General features: G+C 39.8%; 1 protein-coding gene across 2 annotated transcripts in view; it reads left to right on the top strand.

Annotated features, from left to right (window-relative positions):
• The window catches only part of RPH3A (rabphilin 3A), a 1,850,086-nt gene that overhangs the window by 1,672,751 nt on the left and 153,621 nt on the right, over window positions 1-23,714 (top strand). For both annotated transcript variants that reach the window (XM_044068420.1, XM_044068419.1), the window contains one exon: window positions 1,392-1,448. In XM_044068420.1, coding sequence (XP_043924355.1) covers window positions 1,392-1,448 — 57 coding nt within the window. The remainder of the gene's footprint in view (window positions 1-1,391; window positions 1,449-23,714) is intronic.

Below are 23,714 nucleotides of genomic sequence, written 5' to 3'. Positions count from 1 at the left end.
GACCCATCCTGATACATTTGAAACATGTTAACTTTACTTGCTGCTTCTGTTGTCGCAGAATACTGCATACTTCTAATAGCAACTTTAGACTGAGAAGCACACCTTTAAGTTTTAAACAAAGCATCATTAACTAATTAGTTTTCTTCTAAAATTACTAAATTGTCAGTGTTCTTGGGGCCACATTGGAACACACACATATAGTATTGCTGCTAGAATTTCTGACATTTTCATTTTACTGTTTCTGTCAGCTTCCTACCATTGTTTTAGAACATCTTCATAAGTCATGGAGCCAAGCTGCTACTGGCTTATCAGCATTAAAAGTCCAGTTATAAAATGTTATCTTTTGCACTTTAGACATTATCCCAGCCCTGCTGCAGAGTTCCTGTTTGAGTTTTTCTTAATCAGTCCCTTCCATGTCTATGTAGGTTTTTAGTGCTTGTTCTGTCAAGTGGGTGGAAAGCATCTTGGCCCATTCTGATTTGTCCCAACTTTCTTTGATGGCATATTATTCAAACACCACCAAATATGATAATAGGTCATCCTCTTCACCTAACGTCTTTATAGCAGTTACATTTATGGTGGATAGCTATCAGTCACCACCTTGGATTCTCAGATAAATATTTATACTGAACACTTGACAAAAGACATTTCTGTTCATATTTGAGATGATACTGTAGAGTCTTTAATTAGGTATTTTGTTCTCCATACACACTTCTCTATCTACCAGAATATGATTTATGCCAAAATACAATCTTTTGCATAAAGTGTTTGTGAATGTTTATTATTTTTGTTATATATACTGCGATGGTGGTGCTGCGGTAGCGTTGTCGCCTCACAGTAAGACGTTGTTCTGTTCGATTCTCAGCTAAAGCGTCTTCTGTCATGGAGACATGCGTGAATGGGCGTACCTTCGTTGAAGGTTGTATGTCAGGGCTGGCAACTCGGTACGTAAAAATCTGCTGCCAATCATTAGCGGACCGGAGTTCCGCTGTTGCGACCCCTAACCGGGAAAAGCCAAAAGATACAACATTCTAACTTCTTTCATGTAATTGTGTCACTATAGCACTTTTTTCCTTCCTGCAGCTAGTTGGGTATTTATATAGTTTACAATTGAGTCTGCTGTGACTGAACAACAGTAATATATCTGTCAATCACTATCTGGGGGAGACTTTTCTCAGTGATCTAGTTGATAATTTATCATGGAACAAAGACCGTTTACCCAATCAGACTGGCCTGAAATCCATGACTACTGTATAATACTGAAATATTAATAGGGAATGTTAACACATAGACCTATAAATCTTAAGATGCACACATTAATTTTGAACTGTCTACCATAAGCACTGCTTAGTATAATATGAAGAAATAACTTCCTTTCACTTTGTTTTTAGATGAAACGTACAGGGACTTCAGGATCATCTCGTGGCATGGCATTGTATGAAGATGAAGTAAGTAACAAACCTGGGTTCTCCCGGATTTCATTTTGAATACATTAATTACACAACATACATTTTTACATGACATTTACTATGATTCCAGGCAATGTTTTTGCAACATGGTCTCCATAAGTGTAAGAGTTGTTTCCTGAAAAGGCCTTGATACTATTCTGCAGCCAGCAAGAAGTAAACTTTCCTGAAAGAAAGTGTCTCATGGTGTTGCTTTTATTGACAGAGTATCTTAAAATTCACACAGTTTGAAGAACCAACTGTACCACAGTCCATAGTTTTCATATATTCTCCCCTTGCTACTTTTATCTTTGCTCTTAACTGTGTACACTTTTAAATACAAAGCTAATATAATATGTAAACACAATTGATATATTTGGCATAATGTTTTATGGGCATGTGTTTTGTTTTTCTGTTTACTTTTTCAAATATTTCCTATCTGTCTTAACTTTACCATGAATAAATTACATGAAAATGAGTACACAGTTTTCATTCAGGTGACTGAGGACCATTTGATTAAGTCATAACTAATAAGATTGGTTGGCATCACCCTTTTATTACTGATCAAAGGCTAAATGTTTAGGCACAGCAAAGTTATTGCTTGTGAGGGAACACCATGTTCTTTAATGGGGAGTTTATCCTTTCCACACTGTTGTGCAAAAGTGGATTTAGTATATACAAATTCAGAGGGTGTGGGGCTTCCCCCCCATAAGGATGGAAGAAGGTTTAGCCCTCTGCAGAAATGCTTGTTTCAGTCTTTATAATAGATTATAGTCTTGTAAATGAAATGTGCTCTGAATCCGTAATGGAATGAAATGATTGTGTACAGCTTAGCCATGGGGAAAGATGCATGGGCAATCATAAACACACATGCAGACTCTTGTTGAGGTTACTTTACTGGTTTACTTACCATGCACCTGACACTAGCCTACATGTTCCTGCTTTGCTGCTACACATATATTTTGGTAAGTTGTTAAACAGATGGTGTTCAAATTTGTTTAATTTCTAGATCTGCACCTGAAAATATAAATATAATTTCAGGATTAAAAAAAGTATTACTTAGTATTTTTTTTAATTCACATGACAACAGTATAGACCACTTCTTTTAATGTCTTTTTAACCATGATTTTCTTGGTTGAAACATTTCCTACTTTGAATTTTGCAGTTTCTTGATGCCATGCTTCAGCATGTAGAGGAGCATTTGTGATTTCCATGTAGCATAAAGGAAGGAGAGGGAACAGTGTTCTGGAATTTTATGACATATAGCCTGTTTCTCTGAGGTACTGGGGGCCATAGTCATTATCCATATTGATATAAAGGCCCCATCTTGTGAAATAGAAGGACGGACCCTTAAAGGGTGTCACTCCATCCAGTGCCAGGTATTCGGTATTGCACAGAGTATCATATACAATGCATGCGCAGGCCACCAAGGCAATTGTCATGACTCTCACATATAGTACACCTGTGACCTGTACCAACATTTTGCGCTAGATGATTTCCCTCAGGGACATCTTGTTGATATTGCTGGATATGCCCAATACCCCAGTTGATGACACCCATCAGAAAGCTACAAAATGAAACAGACCAGGGGAACAATGATGCCCAATCACATGCAAGGAACAATACTGAGCATGTGTTTGGGCTGCTGAAGGCATGCCTTTACTGTCTGGCTTCATCTGATGGTGCACTGCAGTATGACCCTGGCACATATGTACAATTATTTTCAGTGCTATGCAATATCATAATTAGGAGGCAGTTACAGCAAGGTGGGCACCTGCATGAGTAGTAGTCGCCAGCACACCAGGCAGTGGAGGCTTTGTCAGACAAGAATATGTGGAAAAGCCAGCAGTAAGGGATGATCATGGAAGATGTTGTCGGTGCAGTATGCCATGGCAGTGTCAAAGAGGCAACAAATCGCATGTAGCTAAAGAACATAGTAGACCAGAGTAAATCAGATGCACAACAGTAAAATGTTATGCATACAAAAACAACACCAGGCTGTGCTTACTCATGCATAGGCTGGAAGCAGTGTGCATCAGATATAGGCAACCCAAGTAACAACATACAAAGGTTAGGTCTCAGTTACCATATTTTGCGCTGGTGGAGAAGGAAGCACAAGGCTGGATGTGTGCGTACTGCATTAAAGTGAAATGTGCTGTCATAGGTTCATAGGTTCATAGGTTCATACTAGGCTATCTGCCCGAGGGCATTTATAAGCCTAGCCCATAGTTTTGTGGCTTACGCCACCCCTTTAGTTTGGAGAAACTATGCCCATTATTTTGCTGTGCCTCTGTCGAGCAGTGACACTGAGGTAACCCCTGGGGTGTATCTGCGATCTCCCATCCATTGGTCAAGATTCCTCTTGAACAAGGCCAGCGAGGTGCTCTGCCTCACATAAACCGGGATTTTGTTCCACAGCATAGGGAGCCTTTGGGTGATGAATCTATCCCTCCAGCACGTCCTATTAATAACCGTGTCGAGGTTTAAGTCTCCCGCCCTTGTGGCTCTGAGGGATCTAGATTTTTTGAGATGAAGCATGTTCATCAAATCTGGGTTTGATATGGCCTTGTATGCCAGGCATAGGTCACCTCTGAGCAAGCGGTAAGCAACTGAATATAACTGGAGTTCTTTCAGTCGGGCAGCATAAGACAGATTTTTGAGACCCTTTATCCTTTTGGTGAGGAACTTTTGTGGCCTCTTCATCTGCTGCAAGTGTCGGGTCAGATACATTCCGAATGGGGCATTGTACTCGATCATTGGTCTGATGAGTGATGAGTATAGGGAGACTATGACTTCCCTTGATCTAGATGTGAATCCCTTCATGATAAGGTGGGCAATGTAGAAGGTCTTTCTAACTACTTTAGCAATATGAGTGTCGAATGAAAGGCTACTGTCAACCTGGGTTCCCAGGTCCCTAATAACTTCTTCTGTGTTCAGGGGATTGCCACCTATATGGTAGCTAGGGGTAACCTTATTTTTCCCGAAGGGTATGACTATGCATTTCTTGGCATTTAACTTTAGGCCATGGCTCTGGCACCAGTTATCCATTTCTGTGAGACCCTTCTGAAGGATATCTGTGTCGGATGTGTTTTCAACTACGGCGCCCAGTTTGCAGTCATCTGCAAACTTTGTCAGCCATAACCCTCCTGTGTTTGCTTGTACTTCAGAAAAGTAGATGCCAAACAAGAGTGGGCCCAGGACTGAGCCCTGTGGGATACCACTTGTGACAGGCTTTGAGTCTGACATGGCGCCAGCAACTCTGACCCTGTGGGTTCTGTCACTCAGCCAGTTTGCAACCCATCTTGTAATTTATGGGTTTACATTTAAGTTGATGAGTTTTTCAATGATACCCGAGTGAGGTATTGTATCAAAAGCCTTCGCCAGGTCTAGGTAGGCTGTATGGACTGCCTGTCCCTCGTCAATGGCCTTGGTGACTGTTTGAAAAAGTCAACCAAGTTTAGAAGGCATGATCTGCCTTTGACAAAGCCAAACTGGGTTGGATCCAAAGTCTGCAAGTTCCCTATGTCTTTATTTATGAGATCCATTATGATCCTCTCCATGGCTTTGCAGATAAGGCTTGTCAAGCTAATGGGACGGTAATTTCCAGGGTCGGTGGAGGCACCGCCTTTGTGGAGTGGGACCACAGTCGCTGTGCGCCACTCCCTGGAATGCGTATCCGGAGGTGAGACTAAGATTAAACAGCTGTCCTAACTGTGGGTTTAATTCCTCATTGAGTTCATGGAGCACACAGCCGGGGACACCATCAGGTCCCATGGATGCTGTGTTCTTTGCCTTGGAGAGAGCAATTCTCACCTGGGCGTTAGAGATGTTTGGGGGCTACAATCATTTGGTATAGATATCTCTCCTTTAGGGGAGAAGTTTGCACTGAACCTTTCAGCCAGTATGTTGGCAATGTCTGTAGGATCAGTAATCTTCACATCATTTTGAACTAATTCTGAGCATATCTGGGAGTTTCCTCCTAGGTTTCTGACATAGCTAAAGAATGCCTTATGGTTGTCTTTAGAGTCCTTAGCTATTTTTTTCTCAAAATTAGCTTTGGATGATTTTATGAGAGCTCTTAGCTTTCTACTTATAGTGATCAGTGGTGTCTTACCTTTTAAGGATTTTGCTCTATCTTGTAGTAGCTTTCTCCTTTTGTTGTAGAGTTTGTTTATGGCTGGGGTCCACCAGACTGGACGCTTGCCTTTGGTACAAAGAGTCTTTGTTTTGCTTGGGATTGCCTGATCCATGCAGCCCTGCAGGTGCTGGTAGAAGGCATTTGTAAGTGATTCAGCGGTTTGAGTAATGTTAACCGCCGGCTCAGGGGCCTTAAAGGAGACCACACTAGTCTTTAGAAGTGTGAAGTCGGCTTCGAGAAGTTCTTTACTGTGGTCTTTTTCATTTCGGTGGGGCGGGATGAGGACCTCCAGCGAGATTAGTTTGTGATCAGATCTCACCAGTGAGGGGTATACTTCCGGTGTTGAACATTGTGCTCCCATGTTCGTGATGATGAGATCAAGTATGTTTTCTCCTCTTGTGGGGATGGTGACTAGTTGTTCCATGGCATTTGAGTTTATGAATTCCAGGAACTTTTGGGCTAGAGTGTTTGGGCTTGAGTAGTGTTCCCAGTCTATATTAGGGTAGTTGAAGTCACCTAGTATGATGGTGTTCGGAGATACATTTATCCTCCAGTGTTTTCAGGAAGGCCATATGAGGTTCCTGAGTTTGCGAGGGTGGCCTGTAACATGCTACAAATTGCAGAGCAGTCTTGCCTATGGTTAATTGCACCTGGATGGTTTCCGATGCATCGTGCGATGCCACCAATCTTGAGGTGTGGGTGTCCTTGATGAATATGGATACCCCTCCTTTTTTGGTATTGTCCAGGTTTTGGGGCCGGAACGCATGATATGAGGTAAAACCTGATAGTGCTGGGGTGCTCTCAGGAGCCTTGAACCAGGTTTCTGTCACAGCGCAGACATCGATGTTCTCCATACTGAGAAGGGCCTCGAGTGCGTGCATCTTGAGGTTGAGACTTCTGGCATTGAGCAGCATTACCCTTAGTTTTTTTTCTTTGTTTTGTTCTAGGGTGGTAGGTTTAGAATTTGAGACTTGCCTAAAAAAGGCACTATGGGGGTGGCAAGAGCCTTTGCCAAAATCCGGAATCCCATGGGTGACAAGTGCAAGCCGTCCCTTGCGAAGCAGCGTGGCTTGTCCAGCATGTCATCCCAGGCAGACAGACATTGGATCCCCTTTGAATGACACCAGAGTTTAAGCCAATTGTTAAAGCTGATCATCTTATCTCTGTATTGTGGCATCATTCTTGGTGAAGGTAGGATACTGCTCAAGGTCAGGGTCATACCTGCTTGGGCTACATAATCAGAGAGCTCCTCTATGTCTCTTTTCATGTAGTCCAAGGAGGTATGTCTCAGGTCGTTAACACCAGCGTGGACAATGATTGAGTCGTACTTGTACCTGCTGTTGAGAGACCTGAGTGCATGCATTATGTGGCGGATTCTGGCACCCGACAGACAGCTTACTGTGACCTTCTCCTTACTCAGTCTGGTGAGCGGGACGTCAGTGTGTCTGACTATGGAGTCACCAATGACTAGTGTGTCTGGCATTGTGTTTGGCCTTAAGGGCTGTGACTGCTTGACACTCTGACTGTGTGGTCTATGTGTTGCAGGTGTTGTGTTCTGAGGTGGTAGTTGTTTGGGTGTCTGCTTTGGTGGCCTCTGCTGTTTTGGTAGATTTTTGATCAGAGCCTCCGAGTATGTCTTTGTGTGTTTATGTGTATGATTTGAGGTTGTGATGGTATTATGTGAGACTGGGTCTATAGTGTGTGTGGTTACCTTCTCCTCCTGTCTGGTCATGCCAGTCCTATTTTGAGAGAGCTCAGCCTCCAGTTTGGCCGTATAGTTGCATCTCTCGCATGTATTTGTGTTTTGTGGGAGGAGGAGAGGGTTGTCTGTGTACATGAGGCAATTGTAACATTGCCTCAATATTCCCAGGTTCACCAGCTGAGCAGGAGAGGACATTAGCAACTGATCCCTCGACATGCTAGAAGGAATAGACAGAAAAACTTAAGAAAAGGTTCTGAGGGATGTGGGTGACCGAGAAATGGGGTTTGCTTTTTGGGGTACTTTCTATAACAAGAGTGCTGTATCGAGGTGATAAGTACTGTAGGAGCAAGTGCTTCACTATACAGATAGAGAATAGTCTACTTGGGAGTCAAGTAGAGATAATTTATAGTTGTAGGATACACTAAATAGGACAGTAGTATACTTTGAGGAAGGTAGTTTTAAGGGAAAATTTGAAGAGTGGACTTTAGGTAGCCCTAATAGTTTAAATCTGATTAACCGGCGCTGCCCTAGTGTGTAACGGTAGCAGCTCAGGCTAAAGAGTGCTAACGCGTGCTTTATAGCAGTGGGCTGGAAAAAACAGGAAATGACCCAAAATGGCCGACAAATTACTAGTTGCTGCTTCTAACCACTCCTCTGAGGACAAACAAGCAGCTCAGTACTCCCCACTCCCACTGGTGAGTAAAGAAACTACCTCTGGCCACACAAGAAAATGGAGGAACACAGAAACCAAATACAAAGCCCAGGGATCAGCAAAATCTGATCACTGGAACAACTAGCTAGGAAAGTTTAGGAAAGGAGAAATATTTTTTTGTTTTTTTTGTTTTTTTTACAAACAGACAGAAAAAAATGCAGTAAATGCTGTCATGTATATGGGCTTTCAGTGTGTGTGTGTGTGGATAGAGAATTAATGTAAAAATCTTTATGAAGGGCTACTGTCAGTGGAAGTGTGTGTTTGTATGTATGTGTGTGTGTGTGTGTGTGTGTGTGTGTGTGTGTGTGTGTGTGTGTGTGTGCACGCGCGCGCATGTGTGTGTGATGCATGTGTGTGTGTGTGTGTGTGTGTGTGTGTGTGTGTGTGTGTGTGTGTGTGTGTGTGTGCACGCATGTGTGTGTGAGCGTGTGCGTGAGTGTGTGTGTGTGTGTGTGTGTGTGTGTGTGTGTGTGTGTGTGTGTGTGTGTGTGTGTGTGTGTGTGTGTGTGTGTGTGAGATGTACAGTGGTGTGACTGTATACTTCCTAGCACACAGCTTCTGCAGTAGTTGCAGCACTGTGGTTTGATGTACTGGACAAGTACAGGGCATGCAATGTAGACGTTTGAGCATCCATTGCCTGCACCGCCAATGACAGCTGGCTCAACCAGGAGTTGCACTGGCTGTACCATGACCCTGGCTAGATGTTGAAGTGCTGCAAGAGTGACATCTGCTATGAGATGCATTACTGCCATGACCATGGGGACATCCTCTCTTGGACAGAAACCTTCTCATGAGATGTACCCATGGAATGGAAGAGCTAGCACTTTGTGAACAGGATCTGAATCATCCATGCTTGTGATGGCTACCATTAAAGGAGGTAATGGTAGAATAGTTTTATGGACAGTGCCTCACATCTAGCAGTTGAGCTTGAGAGAACATAGCATGTTCCAATAGGTTATTCAGTCTATCAAAACTATCTCACATACAGGAAATGCACTCCTGTAGGTCATCTCCTACAAACTGCATCACTTTTACTAACTCTGCCATGGCTGTGATGGTACTAGCCCAGTGGTGGCAAACCTTTTGAGCTTGGTGTGTCAAAAATTCGGAAAATGCCTATCTTGACTCTGCTGGCGTGTCCCGCCCCCCCAAACAAAATACAGTCCAATTACATGTGCTGCTGCGTATTATAAAAGTAAAAGAAAAATCAGTGACTTACAATAGAGAAAACGATATGTGCAATGCTAATTGGGCTTAAAATAGTGCACCAAAAAATTACCCTACTTTTAATAGTAATTTTGAATTGAAATGATAAAAATATTGAACACATTGCATTTGGTTTGAGTAACATCAATTAATAATCTTTTTGTTGCTGAAATTTAATAAATAAGTGCAGGGTCACATATTTCTTATGTTTTTGTTCATTCCGTTTCTTAGGTAACTCTGGTGCTGGTAAATGCTGGTGTGTCACCCAAAACATTGTGGTGTCTCACCAATGACAAACGTTTCATAAGTTCATCATCACTGTACTAGCCTGTCCTCCATAGTGGCCCAGCACATACACTGGGTTGTGGCTAATGACACACCAACTTTAGGGGGAAGTTGGTAATCATTTCTCCAGTAATTACCACCATTATCTACCTCTGTGTATACCTATCTGCCTATGGGGACCAGGGACAGATCCTGACTTGTGTCCACCAGGGGTACCACACTTTCCTAACTGCTAGTGTCCACAGCAACATGCCTTTCCTATGCTATATGTGTCTGCAGGAATAGATGCTGTGTCCATGTTCTGTGCAGGGGATGCAGTGTTCACATTCTATGTGTCCAGCACATATACTCTGTACTCCCTGACTATGGTATGTCATCCTCACCACCAACATCAGAGGTTGCAGAAGCAGCCCTCTAACATCAGGCAATGGCAGTTCCAAAGTGGTGGTAATGGATAAAGAATCAAATGTAGACATACCAAAGTAGCACAGTATCCTGCGTAAGAATGACCCAGTACCATAGGTATAAAAGAAACTAAGATGTTGGAATAATATCATTAAAAAACATATTTTGATTGTGTACCTTGTGCAGATGGCCATGCAGGGAGAATTTCTGATGTTCCTGTATACCATAAATTAGTCAGCTTTAATAATTTGTATGACAACCGAGAAGTCAAGATGACTTACAGCTACTCATATACAGAAAGAGGTATACATATCTAGGGAATGTCGAGAAGGGACTCTTGCTAGCTCCTTAAGCTCTTCTTGAGAATATAAGCTTTAGAGCTGTTTGTGCTAACTGTGAGGTGCCTGGTAAGAGAAGTTTTTATTTGAATTTATATTTTATTTTTTACCACTGTTTTTCCGTTTGTAGGAAGAAAGGGCTGGTCTGTAGGCAAGATTTACTTTGATTTATATTTTGTTGTTTTATCTTTACATTTTAATGTTTGTTGTTAGAAAGAGATATAGACAGACAAACTCTAGCTATCCCAAGAGGCCTAGTAAGCTATAAATTCACACAGACTGCCAAGAGGATAATTGAGGGCTTATCTAAACAATCCTGTCTTAGTTTGTGATTTAGACAAAATCAAAAGGCAACAGAACAAACCAAAGCAGCTAACTGAAGCGAGGACTGTTGTGGATCAGCAAGTTTAAAATTCCATGAAAAATGTACAAAAACACTGTAAATTAAGTAATTCCAGATGTAAAACAACCTTTTATTAGAGAAACATTTAAGTAAAATATTGTAAGTGCTTTCGTCTCATGACTTAATGAAACTTTATCAGACAAACCAAACTAACATGAATAAAGTTTAAATATGTAACAGAAGACACATCTCTCCTTTGTTACAGCCAATCAATTGTGCAATACAAATAAAATAATGCATAATTCATGGATTCAATGTTCCTGGGATTTTAGAAAAAGCATGAATTAAAAATAGTGCTTTAACCAGGAATAAACCCAGGTCAACTGCTTGAAAGGGAACTATGCTCACCACTAAACTACATAAACAATACTGAACATAATAAATCAAATAAATGATACATACATTTCACATCAAAAGCTTTTAAAACATTATAAATAATATGGTAAGTAACAATATAATAAATAAACAATAACCATTTTAAATGTGTAAATAAAGTTATTTTTTTATATTAAAACTACCTTTCTTGTGCTTTTATTCTTAAAATACTAGCTATAGAAAGATACCTTTCAAACCTGGCCTATAGTTAGCCCTTAGGCATAACTGCCAGGCTAATTCCATTCTCTCCAAAATGATAGTCCATGGTCCACCCATTTCTCCTGTCTTCACTACATCCAGTTCAAAAAACTTAAAGGAATGTTCTGTATACTCCTGGAAGTGCTTTGCTAAAGCATTGGCTTCATCTTTTAATTGTATAACCCTCAAATGTTCATAAATATGTTTTTTATTTCCTCTCCATCTTACCTATGTAGAAGCATACAAATGCACTGGGCATGGTACACTACTTTTTCAGAGATACTTGTCTTTTGGTTTGAATTTAAAACCATTAATCAAAACCTCCTCAATTTCAAGAATGAAAGGGCAATCATTAAAACACCCACAATTTTTCATAAACCCTGTGGATTTAAAGTGTGGTGTCCTTTATAGCATGTTCTTCAAATTCATTCCCCTCCTATATACAATGACCATTCCTTGACCCACTACATCTCTTATTTCTTTGTTTTGCTGCACTATCTGCCATTTTTTGCAGGATGTATTTTACTTGTTTATTGTTTGTACCAAAAGTAGTTATAAATGAAAATATAAATTCATTACTTGCCTGCATACTATGTTCTAAAGTGGTAGGCAATATATCTGCACCCGCCCTACCTTTTGCATCAATTGTTCTGTTTACAAATTCAGTCTCTCTTCTAAACAGGGGCTTAAAATAAATAGATAGATAGATAGATAGATAGATAGATAGATAGATAGATAGATAGATAGATAAAATAATCTCTCTCCCTTTTATTTACAACTTCCAGCATAATGTCATATATAAAGGTGTGTGGATAACCATGCTTTTGAAACATGTTTTTAAGGTCTCACACACCTCTAAAAATAAATCAAATGTAGAGACAATCCTAGCTGCCCTTAGAAATTGAACTTTTATGACAACTTTCTTCAGATGTAGTGGGTGATTACTGGAAAAATGTAAAAAGCTGTTTGAATGAGTGTCCTTTCGAAAAGTTGTTGTTACAAAACTTCCCTTTATAAAACCCTTACTTAGGTAGATGTCTAAAAAAGAAATTTCATTCTCATTCACACAAGAAGAAAAGTTTAAAAACTCCGTAGTTCTATTGAAATACTCTAAACAGTTCACAATTAACATTTTAGGGCCTTTCCATAAAACAAATAAATCATCTGAAAATCTGGTATAAAACTGGCAGCACTGATAAAATTCTAATTTAATAAAATATGTCTCCTCACACTGCAGCATGACAATATTAACATAAACACCACCAAAATCTAGCCCCATGGCCACCCCTTCTTTCTGCAAATAACATTCTTTTTCAAACACAATGAAATTATTGTTTAAAACAATTTCTAAAAGGTGCTCAAGTAAATAAACCTCCTCTTGTAAAAAACTCTTCTCAATCAAAAAAAAAAATCACAAAAACCATTGCACCCCTACAGTGTGCAGAATTACAGAATATAAATCCTTTAAGTCTACTGTAATAAAGACGTATTCCTCACTGAATTCAATATCATTTAATTTTATTAAAAAATCCTACAAATCCATACAAATTGTTGGTTTGTTGGACACAATTTTATTCAATTTCACATCAATATATTTAGCCAAGTATTGTGTACTAGACCTCCTGGCATCTACAGTGGGGTACATTTGAAGTTATTGTATACTCTTAGGCAACTTTGGGAGGCCAAACACGGTTGGGGTGATCGGGTGTGGGACCAATAAATAATTGTATTCAGTAATATTAATACTGCCATCTATCAACAAATCTTCCAATGTTCCCCAAACATGCCCATATGCTCCATTCAACTCATTGAGTGAGCTGAGTTCATACAATTTGGTGGACAAAATTTCTTTAATTTTGGCTATATAATCCATACGATTCATTACCACTAAACCGCCTCCTTTGCCTGTCTTCATAAGCCAACCAGTGTATTATCTGAGATTGAATCCATTAATTTTCTTTCACTCCTAGAAATATTAAAAACATTCTAACTATTCTCATTTCTCAAGTCAAGCTCACACATCTTGTAACACAACTGTAATGTAGCATGGTTAGGGGGGTTAAAAGTATTGGATATGTGTAGTGGTCTTGTCACCATGTTCATGTTCTGGAAAAGAATTTTAAAATTCAGTTTTCTAATACACAATTTAAGATCTATCAGTAAATTTACTATGTCAACTTTTTAGATGGAATAAAAGTTAAGCCATTAGCAAAAAGGTCACAACAGACTTCATCAATGTGAATATCAGAAAAACTGTATATTTTTAAGTCTCCTTCAGTATTCACACACATTTTTACAGGTGGAAGGCTTATGCTACAATTCTTATCTTGTTGGATTTTTAATACTTGTTCCAGTGTCTCTGCCCTTGCCTCCCCCTCCCACCATTCTGATTAAGCCCCCCTCTTGTGGAATCCACCCCTTTGTAGGTTCTGAGCAACTGAGAGAAACTGATTCTGTCCCTGCTGTCTGTTCCGGAGATGTACTGAGCGCCTTGGGGGGGGGGGGATTCTCTTCGCCTAAAACATCAGCTTCATCACTGATGTCAATACTTGGCTCTACATTATTATTTGTAGCGTAATTCTGAGGTGGATTAAGAATTTGGAGATTTTCTGAAACTGGCTGTCTGTTCCTAAATTTATTTCCACAATGCTTTTTTGTCCACTGCTAGTATTTTTACTTTCTTTTCTTAATAACTGACACCTTTTCATCAATACTTTAAAAAATCCTTCCATATTCAAATTCAAATCTTCAAAAACAACATCATTTACAATAAGTCTATCCACCTGTCACCTGCTCAGTTAGACTTTCAATAGTTAAATTGTTGTGCCTTATCTCTAAGGCCATATATCAAACCCTTGCTTATCAAATAATTCAGCGAGTTCCTTATAGAAAACTGATTCAGGTACCAAACCAGTGGAAATCTACAAGAACGTAAGCCCTTGGGTACAACCTTTGAATTACTACATTCAGTAAAATAAAGATTCTCTAACTGTAATTTTTTTTTAATTTTCATTAACAAGTAGTCTAGTTCAGACAAATGATTTTGTATATTATTTCCTGAAACAATCTATGAAGACTATAAAGTTGTAGTGCACCTCAACCAGTCATTTAAAATGACTGGTTCCCTATTCAGTCCATATTGAATGCTATTACCAGCAATGTTCATGTTACTGACCTGGTTTTGGTGAAAAATCGGCAAGTCTGTTAAATGTCTGTGTAATTCACCATTGGTTTGTCCATTAAAACCATTCTGTTGATTAATACTCTGCCCAAAACTCAAATTGCATCCAAGAACAATCCTTTGACTGTTAAAACCTCCATTATTTGCCTCAGGAACAGGAAAAGAACCAAAACTCACATTAGAATATACCATTGTTTGTAGGGGTGTATGCATTTCAAGTCGATCCAGTCCCTGTGTAATTTGTTGAAGCAATAGTTTAATATCCCCAAATGAAGATTCAAAATCCTGAGAAAACAAAGTTTTACGATGTCCCCACACCTTCCTCAGACACCATAGATAAAACAGACAAAATCAAAAGGCAACAGAACAAACCAAAAACAGCAAACTGAAATGAAGATTGCTGTGGGTCAGCAAGTTAAAAGTTCCATGAGAAATGTACAAAAACACTGTAAATGAAGTAAATCCACATGTAAAACAACCTTTTATTAGAGAAATGTTCAAATAAAATATTTTAAGGTCTTCCGTCTCATGACTTAATGAAATTTCATCAGACAAACCAAACTAATACGAATAAACTTTAAATATGTTATAGAAGACACATCTCTCCTTTGTTACAGCCAATCAATAGTGTAATATAAGTAAAATAATGTATAATTCATGTGTTCAATGTTCCTGGGATTTTAAAAAAGCATGAGTTAAAAATAGTGCATTAACCAGGAATCAAACCAAAGTCAGATGCTTGAAAGGTAACTACACTTGTCACTAAACCACATAAACAATACTAAGAATGATTGATCAAATAAATGATGCATAAATTTCATTGCACCATTTATAATGTTTCAAAAGTTTTAATACGAGATTTGTTAGCTAGTAAAAAAGTGTGATGGAATATGTACATTTAATCAACGTTGCATTTTTTCTTACATTTGATTTTTTTTCATATCATATCACAATAATTCTGTCATAAAGTTTCACTGCACTAACTGGAAGCTGATATTTCAAGTAATTACAGAAATGTCTCTCATGCTATCTGAAGAAATAACAAAAAAATAATAATTTGTTGTTTTCATAAATAAAAAAAGCTCCAACATTTTTGTCAATAGAACTCCATTTTACCAGACTGCATCATGCTCTGAGAAATGTATATGTTCTTAAAAGGCACTTCTTCATTATTTGAATATGGTATGGGTTGGCAAGGTACAGGGTCTGATTCTTTGGCTTGGGAAATTTGTCTAAACTTAAAATGACCACAAGGGTGATAGCCTAGTACTACATATGAACCTGCGGTTTGAACCACATTTATGGGGGGGTTGGCATAATAGTTAAGGTGTTTGCATTGCAGACAAAAAGTACATGGCTTGATTTTTCACCTTTGGAAGGAAAATTAGCTAGGCTTAAAATGACACGCAAGGACAACTAGCCTAGCACAACATTTTCAGACATTTCCTGAAGAACTAGTAGAAATTTAACTTGCATTTTAAATTCTAATGGTATGTTTCTGTAGTCTATAGACTTATACATTTTTTAAGCAGAAGACTCACTTGACCCTCTTGGTTTGTCCATTTCCCAACTTAATGCAATTATTACTTATCCAAAAGTTATTTGTTTTGCTGGTCAGCATAACTATAAATGTCTAGCTGCTAAGCAAGAAAATATCCACTTGGTGAATGGTAAATTCTAGAATAGTATTTGCTTCATCACAGCTTGTTGAAAGTTTAATATATCTCAGCTCTACTGAGAGATCTCAGATGTATGAGCTATTTTTCACACTTACTATGTATTTTATGATTTTCCTGACTTGTGCAGCAATAGAGTTAGTTTTTTATATATCTATCTATACAGTGTGTGTGTGTGTGTGTGTGTGTGTGTGTGTGTGTGTGTGTGTGTGTGTGTGTGTATATATATATATATATATATATATATATATATATATATATATATATATATAGCTTGATACCAGGCTATCTGCCCTAGGGCATTTATAAGCCTAGCCAGAGTGTGTTTGGCTTTTGCCACCCTTGTAGATTAGTTGACTGTGCCTCTGTATAGTAGGTCAAAGAAGATAGCCCTTTTAAGGTTAGTTTACTGTGCCTCTGTCTAGTAGGGACACAGAAGAGATCCCAGGGGTAAACCTACGATCTCCCATCCACTCATCAAGATTTCTCTTGAAGAGGGTCATTGAGGGGCTCTGCCTAACATGGATTTGGGATTTTGTTCCAGAGTGAGGGGAGCCTCTGGGATATGAATCTATCCCTCCAGCATGTCCTATTTATTTCTGTGCCGAGGTTTAAGTCCCCGGAGCATGTAGCTCTAAGGGATTTAGATTTCCTGAGGTGGAGCATGACCATTACTTCTGGTTTGGACATGGCTTTATACATCAGGTAAATAACCAAAAGTGAAAGCACCCAAAGCAACCAATAAGTCCGATACATCAGGCACAGATCGCCTCTGAAGTAGGTGGTAAGCAACTGAGTAGAGCTGGAGTTTCTTTAGCTTAATGCGTAGGGCATCTGTTTGAGTCCCTTGATCCTCTTGGTGAGGTACTTTTGGAGTCTTTCCAGTTGCTGCAGGTGTCGGGTAAGGTGCATCCCAAATGGGGCATTGTATTCAATTATGGGCCTGATGAGTGATGAGTAGAGGGGCACAATGACCTCTCTTGATCTAGATGTGAACCCTTTTGTGATAAGGTGGGCTATATAGAAGGTCTTTCTAACCACTTTGGCAATGTGATTATCAAAGGAGAGATTGCTATCTACTTGAGTCTCCAAATCCCTAATTACTTCTTCCGTACTTAATGGATTACCACCTATGTGGTAATTTGTGGGAACTTTGTTTTTCCCAAAGGGGATGACTATGCACTTTTTGGCATTTAGCTTTAGGCCATGGCTCTGGCACCAGTTATCCATCCGTGTGAGACCCTTTTGGAGGATGCTTGTGTCAGTCAGCGAGTCGATTATGGCACCCAGTTTGCAGTCATCTGCGAACTTGGTCAGCCATAGTCCTCCTGTGTTAGCCTATTCCTCAGGGAGAAATATATACCGAACAAGAGAGGTCCCAGGACTGAGCCTTGTGGGACGTCACTTGTAACTAGTTTAGAGTCTGACATGGCACCTGCAATTCTGATCATGTGGGTTCTATCCCTGAGCCAGTTTGCAACCCATCTTGTGACATAGGGGGTTGATATTTAAGCTGGTGAGCTTATTTATGATGCCCGAGTGGGGTATTGTGTCGAAGGCTTTTGCGAGGTCCAGGTAGGCTGTGTGGACTACCTTCCCTTCATCTATGGCCTTGGGGACTGTTTCAAAGAAGTTGACCAGGTTCAAGAGGCAAGATCTGCCCTTAACAAAGCCAAATTGGTTAGGATCCAGTGTTTGGACGTTCCCAATGTCTTTGTTTATGAGTTCCATGATGATATGCTCCATAGCTTTGCAGACCAGGCTAGTCAGGCTTATAGGGCGATAGTTTGTTGTGGCACAACCTTTGTGGAGTGGGACCACTGTTGCTGTATGCCATTCTTTGGGTACAGATCCTGTAGTAAGGCTGAGATTGAACAGTGACTTTATGTGAGGGTTCAGTTCTTCTTGAAGCTTATGTAAGACGCAGCCTGGGACACCATCCGGTCCCATTGATGCTGTGTTTTTTGCTTTGGAGAGGGCAGCTCTCACCTGTGCATCTGTGATGTCAGGGAGGCTACACTCTGTTGGGATAGACATTTGCTCTTTTGGGGGGGGAAGGGGGGGGAGTTTGCACTGAACCTGTCTGCCAGGATGTCTGCAATGTCTGTGGGTTCAGTGTATTTTTTGTCATTTTGCACTAACTCAGAGCATATCTGGGAGTTGCCACCCAGGTTCCTGACATAACTAATGAAGGCCTTGTGATTATCTTCAGTACACACAGTTATATAAGTTTACTATGGTTTTATAGTCATAACAATGTTGAATCACTAAATAATGTGGCCAGAAGGTCACAAGACAAAAATGTTGATGCCCACTTGTTCGAATACTCAGACCTCCCCCATCTTCTGAACTCATGTTATCACTTGTTCCTGTGTAGTCACAGGCCAGAAGATTCAATGTTTGACATTGTCCGAACAAGTGGGCATCAGTATTATTTTCTTGCGACCTTCTGGTCATGTGATTTAGCAATTCTACTTTGTAATTATCACTAAAACCACAGTAAACCTGTATATAAGTACCCACATAGTTCCCTTTTTGTGCTCAAATTTACCTATCCAATTTGGCTCGAAACTGGCCTGATAATTATATATTGCCCCAAATTAGAATAACTGGAGTCACACCTTAGATGATTTGAAGGGGCACATGCATGGGATAAAGCATTTAGAAACTGCATCTGTCCATTAGTAGTAAGGAGAGCAGTTCTAGGGTAAATTTTCTGTTTCCCATCCATAGATCCAAGTTACACTTAAATATGGACAGAGATGAACTTTGTTTTATGTGCTTGAGGAGTCTGTTCCAGAGCAACAGTATTCTCTGTGAGATAAACCTGTCCCTCCAAACATTCTGTTGAAGCTGCAGAAGAGGTTTATATCCCTAGACTGAGTATTTCTGATGCCGTTTGACTTGCTGATGTGCAGTAAATCCCATCAATATTAGGTCAGAGGATGCCTTCTATGCCAGACACAGGTCACCTCTCATCAATCTGTAAGATATCAAATATAGTGACAGGGCTTTGAGTTGGTCCATGTAAGACATGTTGTTTAGGCCTTGTATCCTTTTAGTAATGCATCACTGTGGCCATTCCAGTTGTTGCAGTATCTACACAGATACCTGCCAAAGGGGTCTACTTTATGTGCTCGAAGTCCAAGAATATCGAATACGATATTCTCGACACGAGCACACCGAAAGCGCAAAACATTGAAAATGTAAACGGAAATCTCCGTAGGTGGAGATTTCCATTTACTTCAATGTAGTGCGATCTCAGAGTTGGTATATTTAAGTAGCAGGGGGTGTGGGGGGTGAAGGGGGGCTTGCCCCCTGCCTACACTAGTTTAAATTCTTTTTTGTGTGTATTTTTTTTTTTTGGACTTCGATTGTTTCATAGTTCGATGCATATGGTTCGATCCATATGCATTTGAGCTATGAAACTTTTGAGGTCCTAAAGCAGACCCCTGCCAAAAGAGGCATTATATTCAATAATTGGCCTAATATGGGCTGAGTAAAAAGGGACAATGGCATCCTTAGATAGATACAACCCCTTTGTTTACAAGCTGTGCAATATAGGTGGACATTTTTACAATATGGACACATTCTGGTCAAGTGTTAGGTCAGTGTGTCGACAAAAGTTTGCAAATCTCTAGCAACTTGGTCATCTGTCATGGGTGTATTGTTAATGTGGAAGTTCCCTGGGATAGATGACTTCCCAAATGGTGCAATAATACATTTCTAGCATTTGGCTTCAGTCCATGATTTTGGCACCAGTTATTTATTTAGGACAAACCTTTCCTGCAGGATGGCAAAGTAATTTGGGGATTAGATGACTACTCCTAGCTTGCAGTCATCTGAAAATTTAGTTAGCCAGACTCTTTTAGTATTTGTTTTTACTTCAGAAAAGTATATGACCAAGCATAGAACCCTGGGGGGCTCCAGTGGTGACTTCTCTCTTTGTGGAGGTAACTTCTCCTATTTGATTTCCAGCATCATATCTGTAAGCCAGTTGGCAATCCAGTGGAATGCATATTTTTTTTAAACAAAAAACATCTTTATTAAATTATCACTTATGACATAGGCAATCATACATTTATATAAATGAAAACAAACCATATTGACACAATTCTAGTTGCAAACATTATACATCGCTTATAATCTACCCAATCATTGTCAGCCAAACATTACATAGCACATTCAAATCCTGCCTTATTTTAAACCTCATTCCTCCTTTGTATGTATTGTTCCCACAATTCCCATTTTTCCTATGTAATTTGCTCCTACCCTTTTCTAAAGATCCCAATTCCAGTTGTTTTATCTTTGTTACTATGTTCACTACACTTCTAGTACAGATGGTTAAGACTTTGATTTCCATTTTCTAGTAATTGCTTTTTTGTCAGCCTCCATAATTAGACTCAGCAAGGCCTTACTGTGTCTAGGTAATTCCAATTCTGTATCATAGCTCAGAAAAATCATTTCCCTAGTTACACCAATTTTCTCACCCAGTATCTCTGACAGAGTAGTCTCTAGGGAATCTTTAAAGTCTGCCAACTCATTACACTCCCAGAAAATATGTTTCCAATTACCTCTTTCTTCCCCCTCACACCTCCAAAGTTTGCTGTCTACCTGTGGAAAAATTTTCTGGAGTCTACTGGATGTATACAAATATCTATGTCAACATTTCCATGCAAAAATTCTAAATCTTCTAGATTTTGTGGCATATTTGGGAGGCATACATTTATCCCCCATTGCTTCTTTGTGAATTGCTTATCCAGTCTCTCTTCCCAATCCTTTCTAACCTTCTCTTATTGATTTGTATAGTTATTGTGCAATATTTTATATGCTCTACTAATTATTCCTTTTTTAAAGGCAGCTTCTGTTCTATATTCTACTAAAAATTCTACCAGAGCTGTTTTTTAATTGAGGAACTCCCAATTTCTTTCTCTTTGTGTATACTCTGATATATGTCCTTGATAGGGAAGGCAGTCTCTAACCTGCAGTCCAAATACATCCTTAGCATCTTCCCATTCTGTTACCTTTCCCTCTCTAGTTATTTGCTCCCAGTACCGTGGTTCCTTTGCCAGTTTTCTCCAACCGGTTCTAGCCCTCTCTTGCCTATTGTCTGTATCCCTAATTGCAGTCATCCCTACAGGCAGAATCTCCTTTCTCCATTCCCATGTTGGTTAAGTTCTAAGAGTACTTTCTGCTACTTTATGAATATAACATTCTGTATGATTATTGTTATTCTCCTTAAAGGTCTGCATCCAAACTCCCAGTCTCTCCTTGTTTCTTCAGCTTTCCCCATTTCATCATCATCATCCCTTTCCACTCTGAATTATAGGTTTCTGCTTGTGCTATCTATGGGAGCCTTCACTGTTCAGCTCTGAAATATCTCTTCAAACCAGGTAATTCCAATCCACCCACTATTAACTGGGAATTCTATATGACATCAAACGTACATGCACAGAGATTCCTGGATTTTGTAAACATAAACTTCCTGGGCCAGATAGTCAATACACCAACAAGGGGTGCAACCATACTGGATCTGGTCCTCACTAATATGGGAGAGTGCTGCACATCCCCTACTGTAATGCCTTTCCTGGTAAGGTCAGACCACAAAATGGTCTCCTTTGAAGTAAAAATAAACCCTGGACCCCCATCTCAACTGCGAATATTCAGGAACTATTCTAAGGCTAACCTGTTGCTATTAACTGAGAATCGGGCAAAATTTCAAGCCCCTATAAACCCTGAGAACACTTCTTCCTATGCAGAACTGTTTACAAAAAGCCTGTACAAGCATGTTAATAGCTGTACCCATCAGGAAGAAGTACAGAGCTAACTCAAAAAACAAGCCACCCTGGTGGAATCACAAAATCAATCGGATGTATAACAGGAGGAAAAAAATAATGGCAAAAATTACTCAGAGGACAAATAAAGTCTACCAAAGCCAAATTTGAGGTAAGTTTGGCCTCCCAGGCTAAGGGCAACAATAAAGTATTCTTTAGCTATGTCAGCAACCTCAAAGGCAATACACAATTCTGTGCAGAGCTCATTGTAAATGGAGCGACATATGCTGAGCCAGAAGATATAGAAAACCTCCTGGGTGATAAATTCAGCTCCAACTTTGCTCCTTTCTCCCCCTCAACCTTCCCTCAGAAAATATCACCAAATAAAACTCCCCCTACTATCACCAGGGAATAAGTTCTTAATGCTCTCTCTATAACCAAGAACACTGCATCAATGGGCCTAGACAATATCCCAGGATGCCTCCTAAATAACATAAAACATGACCTATCAGGGCCTCTGGAATTACTGTTTAACTGTAGCCTCCAAACAGGCTTTGTGCCTCATGAATGGAGAAAGGCAGCAGTCATCCCTCTGCACAAAGGTGGGCCATTTACAGACCCTGGAAACTACAGACCCATAAGTCTCACTAGTCTTATATGTAAAAACATGGAAAAAATTAACATAGAAATTATCAACAGAGATATAGTAAACCTCCAGACACTGGACGCAACCTAGTTTGGTTTCATCAAGGGCAACTCATGCCTACTCAACCTGATGGACTTCTTTGAGAAGGTCACCAAAGCAATGGATGAGGGCAAAATCGTTCATATTTCCTACCTTGACCTGGCCGAGGCATTTGACACAATACCCCACTCAGACATTGTTGACAAACTCACCTGGTGAATAGCCAGCTGGCTCACAGACAAGACCCAGGAAGTTAGAATTGGGGAGTCCACCTCTACAAAGAGGCCAGTCACAAATGGAGTCCTTCAGGGATCAATCCTTGGACTACTACTTTCTGGCATTTACTTCTTAGAAATCAAGGCCAATGTCAGTGGTCTCTGGCTGGCAAAATTTGCAGATGATTGCAAATTAGGAGCTGTCATTGAATTTCACACTGACACAAATGTTCTCCTGAGGGGCTGTCACAGACAAATAACTGGTGTTAGAACCATAAATTATAACTAAATGTCAAGAAATGCATAATAGTATCCTTTGGGAAGTCAACCATCCCTGGTAACTATCATATTGACAACTCACCCCTTAGAGTTGACCCAGTAGTCAGGGACATAGTGGCACACATTGATAGTAATCTACCTTTGATCATCATGTGTCTACAGCGGTGAGGAAATCATTCTATGTTGTTCAACATATAAACAAAAGGTATGACATCTAAGTCCAAGAAAGTCATTGTTTCACTGTATTCTGTGTTCATCAGACCTGTCATTGAGTACAGTGCACCCTTTGGTATGTACCGAACCAGGCATATCCAACAACTGGAAAGGCCACAGAGGTTCCTCACTAAAAGAATACAGGGCATAAGTAATATGTTCTATGCAGACCACCTCAAGGCCCTATCCCTGTATTATATCTCCTACAGGCTTTTGAGGGGAGATCTATGCCTGGCATCAAGGGTATTGTCAGATCCCACTCTAATGGACCTCCTGCATATCCACAAAACAAACAGTAGCAGAATTACCTGTTCTAAAGACTTAAGCCTTGCCTGTGATATAACTAGGACCTGCTGGTGAGATAGGTATATATCCCAGAGACTACTCTGTCTATGGAACAGGCTCCCCATCCATGTGAAGCAGAGTTCCTCCCTAACCCAATTCAAATGAAACGTGGGCAATTGGTTGGGAAACCAGAAATTCA

Source organism: Protopterus annectens, chromosome 4.part0 (assembly GCF_019279795.1).
Source record: "Protopterus annectens isolate FY-2018-M chromosome 4.part0, PAN1.0, whole genome shotgun sequence".
In the NCBI taxonomy this organism is placed as follows: Eukaryota; Metazoa; Chordata; order Ceratodontiformes; family Protopteridae; genus Protopterus; species Protopterus annectens.
Note: the sequence above shows the minus strand (reverse complement) of the source record. Positions and strands in the feature narration are given on the sequence as shown.